Raw genomic sequence first — 11,338 nt, forward strand, 5'->3', positions numbered from 1 at the left:
TTGAACAAGCATGTTTTTGTCTTTCAGTTACACAGTAAAGCTATTCTTTATGATCAAGAGCTTGGAAAGAACAAGGACCATCGTAAATGTGATTATAAATCCATGTGATAGTAGATTTAAAGCCACTTCACACAGGAATGGAAGAAACATGATTCTGAAACTAGACTTTGCAATGTGTGTTCCTGATTTATGTACACTACAAAAGATATTGACTAGTCTTAAGTAATGTTAACAGTAGACTTTGATTTCTCAGTCTTTATAACTGTATTTCGTTGGACTTCAGCGAGTCGTCGTTGGGGAAAGGCATGATAAACGAATGTTTCAGTCTTGTGACTCCTGCAACCGCAGGAACTTGATCACCCATGAGACTTGCACAAAATATATCATGATTTTTTTTTTATGTACCCCAGGGTATGTGATTTTAGATGCTGTATTCTCAGTAAATGGGAGACTGTAACCAATTTGTTTTAGTTTGGTGGTAAAATAGTCCAATTTCGTTTGGAGATGAGTTTGTCTTTTTAGTGTTGTGGTAAAAAGTCTCACGTTTGGTCCTCATGGATTAGTTTAGGTGTCATTGCAAGATGGAAAAACTAACTATATTCTGTATTTCCCTTTTTTTGAACTTGCATTAAATTCTTAGTGGTCAGTTTTGGAAAAAGTAGGTAACAATACAGATGTTTTAATGTGAATTTTGGTGAACCAGTCAGTGTTATACTTGTAATATATGTAAATAAATTCTTTTTAAAAAAAATAATCACTGAAGTCTTCATTTGGCTAACAGGTTACTCTAATCCTCTATTTGTGTTTGTATATAGAGCTCTAGACATACATAGCGAAACAGATCAACACCATAGAAATTTAATCAAAAGCTTCTCTTTTACATCATGCTCTGACATGAAAAGAAAACAAAAAGGCAACCAGAAGTTCTCCGAAACCAAATTCAAGTCCAAGATCAGGCCACATTACTGGACCACTTCTTGCTCTTTAGCTTGTCTTTTAAGAGGAATGATATACAGTCCGTTCTTAGCTTCCTTTACCCTCCACCATCGGCCCAACCTAAAAAAAGAGAAAACAGGATACACTGAGCTCAAGAATGTCAACATGATGAAATGTGTAAATGCTGCACAAAGGACCAACTCACTTCACATTAGTGCCATCTAGTGGTAGTACAATGTTATTACATGAAATGATGCCTTGAAGGTACATGCATTAAATATTTGATTACATTTAAAAAGTAAAAAATAAATATTATAATATGTTAATATTTGTATTCATTATTAATACATTAATAAGTTACCCATCTACCTTTGAGTAACCTTCAGTGACTGGTAGCTGAACTCAATCTTTTGATCAATATCACTAATAACAAAATAAACCTCCTACATAAAATCAAACTCAACATGTTTATATATTATGTAAAGAATATTGTTTTTTTAATGGCCAATACTATCGATATGATGTTGATAGTTACTGACATTTAAGCCGCGTTTCCACCGCAGGAACTTTACCCAGGAACTTTGGAGTGGTCTAAATGAAGTTTCTGGGGAAAAAGTTCCTGGGACAAATTGTTCCGGGTAATTTCGGGGGAAACGCGGCTTTAGAGACTAATGGCTGATATAGTGTTGATTAAGGGTTTGATCCGCGATACGTATGGACCAGGCTCCACGGTCCGGCACGCATGTGATTTGCGGATTAATTTCATGTTTAACCGCCATAGAGTGAAAGGTTATCATTTGCACGTGTTTTGCCTTGCTAGTTTACATTCAATGGATTTTAAACCATTCCAAAGCTGGAAGAGGCAGAGAGTTTAACGCGGTAGTCGCGCATTGTTATCTATTGTGCACAAACACACCCGAAGCGTGCGCGCGCACAGAGAGAGGCGCGTTTCAGAAAGCGTGCGAACTCCGAATTGATTCCTCTTTCATGTCTCCTTGCACTTAGATGGACACATACACACAAAATTATGTTAAAATACCCATCTCGGCAAATATCCTCAAAAAAAAAAAAAAACAGTCGGTTGTGTCATAAGTGAACGCAGAGAGAGTTGAGAAGGTAATATGATATATATCATTATTTTGGATCCGTGCGTGGGGTCTTAAAGTGACCGCAGCCTATAAATACCTGCTGTCATTGATGTTAATCAAACAAAACACAGCTTTAACAAAGATTAATCAATATTAACTTTATAAAGTGAACAGTGTTATTTTACATTTAATTATTACATTTCTGTACCCAAAAATGAATACTACAGTCAGACTTTTCTTTATTTGTAGCTATGTTATACGGTATTTATCTATGCTTGTAATTAGTGTATTTGTTCTTTTTATGGACTGTTCACTTGCCTTTAATAATGTTTTAACTTTATTAGTTAGGTTAGTAGTTTTTGCTGTGGTATCGGAGTACTTAAAGTGAGTTTTAAATGGAAAGCAAAGTTACCCCCCAATTTTTTTTACCCCCCAAATTATCTGATCCGTGACACAAAAACTGTAATGTGATCCGAACTGTGAGTTTTGTGAACTGTTGAACCACTAGTGTTGATGTACAGTATACCATAAATGCACACAAAATAGCTGAATTTCAATTTACTAAAGAATATTTGAAAATGCATACTATTGACTGACAAAATGATTGGTCGATTTTTTGCAAATGATACTACAAGAAATAATCATTTGTCAATCAGTGAATGCAGATAATCGCTACGCTTAAAAACAATTCACCTGTGCTCCTGTCCAACTCCCGCCACGAGAAACTTCCCAGAGTTTGAGAACTTCAGACTGTTCACAAATCCAGTCTAAACGAGAAATAATAAAAGCTTATTAACATTCATTATACAGCAGGTTACACTTACTGTAAGAGACGCACATCTGACAGGCGCATAATCACTGTGTGGACACTGTGCAGTTGTGAAAAATTGTGGTATTATTAACTGATCCATTATTCATCCCCTCCAGATGAAGTGTACTGCTTTATCCGCACGCACAATAGGACGGGATTCAATAGCAGACGGACTATAACCCGTCTAATAGAGCTGTATGGATCTGTACTGCTCACCACAGGGATGCTGAAGAGCGGCTCCAGGCCTCTGAATCCCTGCCCACACTTCCACAGCTGCACCGCTGAATTATGAGAGCCTGGGGAGGGACGACAATGATGTTGATGGTAATCAGGTGTTTGGAGAGCAGTCTCGTATGGAAATACAGAAGGCGGAGAGCTTTGTGAACAAGGTCAAAGTGGAACGAGGACAGATTATGATGGTAATATTGCACTTGAGGGTAATCGTGTGTTTGTGTGCGTGTATGTGACAAAAGAGCAAATGAGAGTTGGTGGGCGGCGGTGGATTTAAGTGCACTGGGTTTGTTGCCTGTGAGTGATAGTTGGTGTTTGTTGTGTGTGTGTGTGTGCACCTGAGGCACCTGATGCCACGGTGTCGGAGTTGTGCAGTGCCGCCACGGACGACACCCAGTTGGGCTGCTCCAGACCCCCGTTGCCATGGCTACCGTGGGCTTTCTTCACTGTGCTCACTGGCTTCTTCTTATTAACCGTCCAAATAGAAATAGCGCTGGAGAAAAAAAAAAAAACAGCAGGGTGACATTTCATCATTTATGCATTAAAGCACGGATTTACCAAGTTTTTTGACAACCGAAATCCTTTGACCTAAAAAATATTTACTTAAAGCACCCCCTGAGATTATAAGTTAATATTTCAGTAATATAACACCACATTTTCATTCGATTTTTAATATATATTTCTCTTTTTTTTCAGTTTTAGTCATTTTAACAAACTTATTTCAGTTAGTTGCCAAGGCAATATTTTCAATTGTCATTTAAGTTTGACAATGAAGTGTTAAATCAAATATTTATTTTATTAAATATTTGCTATTTAAGCTGCTTCTTCTGAGACAAAATTTAAAATGTATCTCCTCCTGGTGCTTTCAAGTTACAACCAAACTCGGGTCATACCTTCTGGTGTTCAGACTATCATGCTAAAACATGCAAACAACATGCTAATTCATGCTAGTGGTGTTAAAACATGCCAATTCATGTTAGCAATGTGCTAAAACATGCTAGCAAAGTGCTAAATCATGTTAATTCACGTTAGCAAAGTGTTGCAACATGCTAAATCATGTTAGGAACATGTTAAAACATGTTAATTCATGCTTCCAACATGCTAAAACTTTCTAATAGGATTTTTTTTTACTTTCTCTGAGTAAAAATTTCAAACTTCAAGCTGTTCAAAGTTATTTTAAACTTCCAGACCTGGCTTTGTCAAGCCAACATCAAAGTTTGTCATCAAACTTTACTCATCTAGTTTTGTTTTACTTAATCTTTAATTCAATGACCAAAAAACTATGGTTAATAGTTTTAGGGTACATTTAGAAAACAACTATGTATTAAAAGCTGAAAAGTTTTTCCTTCGCTTTTTTCACGTACAGACGACAACGTTATCATAACATATCATAACATAACATATCATCCACATTCATACAGATCCACGAAACTATTAAAAATGCTGTATTCTGCATGCGCATGACGTCACCATTTTCACAAATCCACATTTTAGGATGGTGTCATTTCAAAAACGTTTTCAAAAGTTCTGAGTTTTCAGGCCCCCAAAACATTGTTGTTGCATAAATGAATGGCTAAAATGCATAAAAAAATATATAAATGGCCAAAACGCATAAAAAGTCATATAAACGCCCCCTTAGTTTTAACAATAATAACACTGGTCAATGATAGTGTAGCATAATGTAATAATTCTTACTATTAATGAAAGTTATGCAAAAGCTGAATTGAAAGAAAGTCTTACCCATCATCTCCACCTGTGACCATGTGTTCTTCATTAATAAGCTGAACACAATCAATGGAGCCCCTTCAGACAGACAGAAGACAAGGACAAAAACATCATTAGATATAGAAAGATGTAAAGAATTCATCCTTAAATATGACAAAAGAAGTCTTAACTGTTGACTGCTTTAATATGGGAAGTTTAGAGGTCACAAACATAAGAAAAGTACATCTCAGCTACAAACTCACTCGTGTCCGTGAAAGACGAGCTGTGATTCTTCTGCAATTTTCCACACTCGGACTGTTCTGTCTCGTCCTCCTGTGGTCACGCATCTCTCTCTGCTCAAACAGTCCAACCCAGTGATCATGTCCTGATGGCCGAACCTGACGAATGTGAATAATGAGTGAGTACAGTTCTCTTGTTTATTATAACACCCACATCAGCTGGTGTACCTACAGGGTTTCTACATAAGCGTTCTCGTCCACACTCCACACTTTTATTGAGCGGTCATGTGATGCGCTGTAGAGGGTATGAGTCCCTCGTCTAAAGGCCAAACCCTGTGGAGGAAGCAGTGAAACAGAAGCGTTGATAAATTCAGTCACATGAGGTCAAATAGCAAGTAAATTAAATGAAGCCAGGAATTTCCTATCATCTAAAGCAGGGGTGTCCAATCCTGCTCCTGGAAGGCCAACGTCCTGCAGAGTTCAGCTCCAACACAGTGAGCCTGAAGACTTTGATTAGCTGGTTCAGGTGTGTTTACTTGTGGTTGAAGCTGAACTCTGCAGAAGAGTGGCCCTGTAGGAGCAGCTTTGGAAACCCCTGATCTAAAGTCACGAGGATTCATTAAAATGCGTGTATCCATAAGAGATCTTGTCCTCACCGATACAGCGCCTCTGTGTCCTGTAAACTTGTACAGATGTTTACATGTCACAGGTTCCCAGATCATGACGAGTTTATTCATGTCCCCACTAGCCTAGAAAATAAAGAAAAACACACCTATTAAATTGCATCTAACTTTGTGTTTTCAATCAACTGACAAAAAACTGTAAGATCAAAAAAAAAGCACAAAAATAACAGTAAAATCACTCTGAAACAATGCAATCCACAAATATAAGATAGGTAGATAGAAATGAAATGGAAATCTTTTGTAACATTATAAATGTTTCTCCACTTTCGATCAATTTAATGCATCCTTGCTGAATAAAAGTATTAAAAAGGTGCCATAGAACATCTTTTTAAAAGATGTAATACAAGTCTAAGGTGTCCCCTGAATGTGTCTGTGAAGTTTCAGCTCAAAATACCCCATAGATTTTTTTTTTATTCTTTTTTTTTAACTGCCTATTTTGGGACATCATTAAATATGCGCCGATTCAGGCTGCGGCCCCTTTAAATTCTCGTGCTCCCCGCCCCCGAGCTCGCGACTGCCTTTAACAGCATAAACAAAGTTCACGCAACTAATATAACCCTCAAAATGGATCTTTACAAAGTGTTCATCATGCAGCATGTCTAATCGCGTAAGTATAGTATTTATTTGGATGTTTACATTTGATTCTGAATGAGTTTGAGGCTGTGCTCCGTGGCTAATGGGCTAAAGCTAACATTACACACTGTTGGAGAGATTTATAAAGAATGAAGTTGTGTTTATGCATTATACAGACTGCAAGTGTTTAAAAAAATGAAAATAACGACAGTCTTGTCTCCGTGAATACAATAAGAAACGATGGTAACTTTAACTACATTTAACAGTACATTAGCAACATGCTAACGAAACATTTAGAAGGACAATTTACAAAAATCATTAAAAATATCATGATATCATGGATCATGTCAGTTATTATTGCTCCATCTGCCATTTTTCGCTATTGTTCTTGCTTGCTTACCTAGTCTGATGATTCAGCTGTGCACATTCAGACGTTAATACGTCCTGCCCTTGTTTAATGCCTTGAACATGGGCTGGCATATGCAAATATTGGGGGCGTGCATATTAATGATATCGACTGTTTCGTAACAGTCGTGTTATGTTGAGATTCGCCTGTTCTTCTGAGGTTTTTAAACAAAAAAGATTTACATAAGGAGGAAACAATGGTGTTTGAGACTCACTGTATGTCATTTCCATGTACTGAACTCCTCTTGTTAATTAAGTATGCCAAGGTAAATTCAATTTTTAATTCTAGGGCACCTTTAATTTCTTTAAATAATAATAATAATAATAATCATACTGACCCCAAACTTTTGAACGGTAGTGTATACATATATACAGATACATATATACACATATTTTCTTCAAAGTCCAAAACATTTACTGAACTTATTGAAAATATTACTGAATTTAAAATAATTGTTATTTTGGGGATGAATATATAGTCAAACCAAAATTTATTCAGACACCTTGAACATTGCATTCATTAATACAGTTTATTCACTATAGTGTAAAAAAATGGTAATAAAATATGACAAGATCTCAGAGTTAAACTGTGTCAGAAAAAAATAATCTTAATTATGTCAGATAACACTTAAGCAAAACACGGTCAAAGTGTCTGAATAATTTTTGGTCCCAAATGTTTATCAATTTTACAACTGTATGAAGAATTTTTGGGTATAATATGTCACAGTTTACTTTATTTTGCTATCCTCACTTACACAAATGAACTATAGTGTCCTGCACCCACTAGTAAAAATGATATCTAGTGTCTGAATAATTTTTGGTTTGACTCTATTAGCACATGGCAACAAAAATAAAGCCAGTTTAATTCTAAGGCTCAAACTGTGTGCAAAAAAACCTTGGGTTAAGGAAAAATGACCAACAATAGTTGCTCTCACCAGGTATTTCCCATCAGATGATATGGCCATACTCAGGACGTGAGCGGTGTGTCCCACGTGACGATCCTCTGTTCCCTTCCGTCCTCCTGCCATCTTGTGCACCTTCTTTCCACTCTCCACCTCCCCTGCAGATCATATACATCATTCATTCAGACGACACAAGCTTAAAACGTCTACTCAATCTAAAACGTAGAGCATTAAAGCAGAGCGCAGTGGACGAGTCAGACTCACATTTGATGATTGAGCAGTCTTTGCTTGCAGAGAAGATGTATTTCTCATCTGGGGTGATGACGAGACATGTGACAGATAGTTTGTGTCCTCTCAACAACCTGATCTCCTCTGGGTCTGGAGCTATGAGCTGGAGGACACGTCAGGGTGATGTCATTAACAGGAAGTAACAGTGGCAAATAAAGATATAGTATCTGCACAGCAGCTAATGAAAAACATCACTCACATCTTTGGCTATGAGTCTTTGCAGTTTGCCTTTCTGTTCCAGCTGTGGAGGATGAATAAAAACAAGTGATTAGAGAAGAACAGGGAGAATTATAACACTCAAATGTTACATTAGTAATCCATTTATGCACAATACGCTCACTGTAGCCATATATAACATCCTCCAAAATAACAGTTTTAGTAAAAATCAACAGATTTTAAAAAATGTAAGTGAAATATCTTTAATTAATTTTTATTTTATGTATTTTTTTATTATATTTACAATGAATGAATCCAACCATACATCCTTTTAAACCATTCTCAGTGTTTTGAGTATTGTTGTCAAACGATTAATCGCATACAAAATTTGAGTTTGCCTAATATATGTGGATGTACTGTGTATATTTACAACTATTTACAAGTATATGTATATTTATTTATATATTTATATAATTTATATTATATATGAATAAAAATATTTTGTACATAAATAACATTTCTCTTAAATATATACATTAATTTTTGTGTATTTATATATACACATATTAATTTCATAGTACTCACACATATATTATGCAAACTCAAACTTTTATTTTGTATGCGATTAATCGTTTGACAGCCCTAGTTTTGAGTCTGATTTAGTAGCAATATTACAAAAAAAAGTAGGGCTGCAACGATTAATCGCGATTAATCATTTGCAAAATAAAAGTCTGTGTTTGCATAATATATATGTGTGTGTTCTGTGTATAATAATTATGTATATATAAATACACACATTCATGTATACATTTAAGAAAAATTTTATATTTATTTATAAAATATTTATGTTTATATGTAATATAAAATATATACATTTATAATACATGCATATATTTCTAAACTTTATACCTGTATGTGTATTTATATATACATAATTATTATACACAGAACACACACATATATATTACGTAAACACAGACTTTTATTTTGCAAACGATTAATCACGATTAATTGTTGCAGCCCTAAAAAAAAGTTCCTTTCTTTATGACAATAAAAGCATGAATAATTCGACAACTCAACATTCATTTTCTATAACTGTTAATAATTAAATGCTGTAATTCACTGATGTTCCTATCTATTTAACACATCTCTGGGGTTTAAAGTTTATTAAAAATATATATTTTAATATCTTTTCATAACAGTTTGGATATGCTAAACCATGGTGTATTTATGAAATGCTAATAATTAATTAAATCATAGAAATGTAATATTAAAAACAATATGAAATATTTTATTTATTTACCTGCATGTCATTAAAGAAAACATGAGAACGTGAATAAGTTGTTAAATTACTGAAATATTAACCTAAAATCTCAGGGGGAATTTAAATAAATATTTTAGTCCAGAAGTTTGGGAATCAAATTTAGGAAAGATTTTAATGAGGTGTTTTTCTTGCTAGTTGTGTGTTTACATGTAGTATTAAAGGGTTAGTTCACCCAAAAATGAAAATTCAGTCATTTATTACTCACCCTCATGTTGTTCCACACCCGTAAGACCTTTGTTCATCTTCAGAACACAAATGAAGAACTTTTTGATGAAAATTGAGAACTTCCCTCAATTGACAACCTTCTTAACTAGATTAATATTTTATAAATAGTGGTAAATTATGTTTTTATTCACAAACAAAGTGCTCACGTCACTTCATAAAATTGAGGTTAAACCACTGGAGTCACATGGATTACTTTAATGATGTCTTTATTACCTTTCTGGGGCTTGAAAATGGTAGTTGCATAGCTGTCTATGGAGGGACAGAAAGCTCTCAGATTTCATCAAAAATATCTTAATTTGTGTTCTGAAGATGAAAAAAGGTCTTACGGGTTTAGAAAGACATGAGGACAAGTAATTAATGACAGAATTCTCACTTTTGGGTGAACTAACCCTCTTTGTTTTACATGATATTACAATACTTAATATAATGATTCACATCAGAGCAATTTCATTTATCAAATAAAAGCATTTCGATTCAATTGTACTAAATTATGAAGTTTATCTGCATCTTATGTTACAAATGTAACTGACAAGTAATGCTGTTAAAAATATCTGAGGTAACATTTCAAAGGTTTATGCTAAACATTTCCTGAATAAATGAGCAAAAGGTGTGACATCACACTGTCTACCACACTCAAGAGAATAGATTTCAAAAAGCAAATGAGAAGTTTTTGATGAAAGTCAGTGGATTTACCAGATCCTCCTGCAGTCTTCCAGCTATGAGATCCGCTTCAAATGTCTCTTCCTCAGCTTTCTTGTCCTCTGCCAATGACAGTACAGATAACACAGGTTCAGAAAACTGTGGGAATGCTTCATTCTGTTATGAATGATGATGATGATGATGATGGTCTTACAAACCTTCCTCTCTCAGCTGCTCCAGGTAAAGTTTGGCCAATCGAAGTTTCTTATCTTGCGGCGTCTCATCGATCTCATAGTCTTCATCGTCCTGTTTTCTTCTGCTTGGATCAGCTCTGCAGAAGAAAGGCATAGGTGATCTTATTCTCTTAAATATAACAACATGACATCAACGTTCATCCACCACAACACACTGCATTACCTCTCATCTTCTGAGTCACTCGAGATTTCTTCATCCGCTCGTTTATTGAACTTTTTTGATCTCCCTTTGCCATCATCTGCATTACTCTAAAGTGGATATAAATATGGTAATATTTTGTACAACATCAAATAACATGAAAGCTGAAAGGATAAATACAAATTCATTTCTCATTGCAAAAACGTACCTTTCTTTTTAAATCTCCTTTGTTGTGAGCTGCAGAGATTACCTTTTTCTTTATAAAGAAAGATGACATAATGACGTTTAAAACTACTTGTTTTTACCTAGTAATTTGGGATTGCCTAAGTTTATTTAGCGCTACTTGACTGCCACACACATGGCCACAAACACATGCTTCCTGTAGTTCTTCTTCTCGGGTCGTTTAAGTGTGTGTGTTTGCGCTACAGCGCAGCTTAATGGAGAGACGATGCATTACAGCGATCACTTCAAATGAGCTGCTGTGTGATTGTTTATAACTGCACAGAGCAGTGTGACTGAAACTGATATATACTGAATAATAATAATAATAATAATACATAAAATAATACACACATGCAATTAAACCGCGTAACTGCTACTACTACTACTACAACTACTATTACTAATAATAATCAGGGCCAGGGTTGCCAGATTTTCACAACATAACCCACCCAATTGGTACTCAAAACTAGCCCAATCGTGTTTCAGTGGGGTCCCACAGTAAAAATCGCAGTCTGGGGA

The 11,338-nt window shown here is 35.2% G+C and overlaps 1 protein-coding gene across 2 annotated transcripts; it reads right to left on the bottom strand.

The window, feature by feature from the left end:
* Positions 1 to 842: 842 nt before the first annotated feature.
* On the bottom strand, positions 843 to 11,007 carry rrp9 (ribosomal RNA processing 9, U3 small nucleolar RNA binding protein). Of its 2 annotated transcripts, none has more exons than XM_048172546.1 (15): positions 10,806 to 11,007; positions 10,622 to 10,707; positions 10,423 to 10,535; positions 10,259 to 10,326; positions 8,060 to 8,101; positions 7,837 to 7,963; positions 7,606 to 7,730; positions 5,666 to 5,758; positions 5,242 to 5,342; positions 5,034 to 5,168; positions 4,807 to 4,869; positions 3,414 to 3,559; positions 3,052 to 3,131; positions 2,718 to 2,791; positions 843 to 1,056 (listed from the first exon to the last, which is right to left on the bottom strand). In XM_048172546.1, exons 1-15 carry the CDS (start codon positions 10,872 to 10,874, stop codon positions 963 to 965), a joined length of 1,416 nt encoding a protein of 471 aa, XP_048028503.1. In that variant the 5' UTR covers positions 10,875 to 11,007; the 3' UTR covers positions 843 to 962. The 2 variants fall into 2 exon arrangements, with proteins under 2 accessions (XP_048028503.1, XP_048028502.1); XM_048172545.1 differs by having other exon boundaries at positions 3,405 to 3,559.
* Between the last annotated feature and the right edge of the window lie 331 nt (positions 11,008 to 11,338).

Source organism: Megalobrama amblycephala, linkage group LG21 (assembly GCF_018812025.1).
Source record: "Megalobrama amblycephala isolate DHTTF-2021 linkage group LG21, ASM1881202v1, whole genome shotgun sequence".
Lineage (NCBI taxonomy): Eukaryota > Metazoa > Chordata > Actinopteri > Cypriniformes > Xenocyprididae > Megalobrama > Megalobrama amblycephala.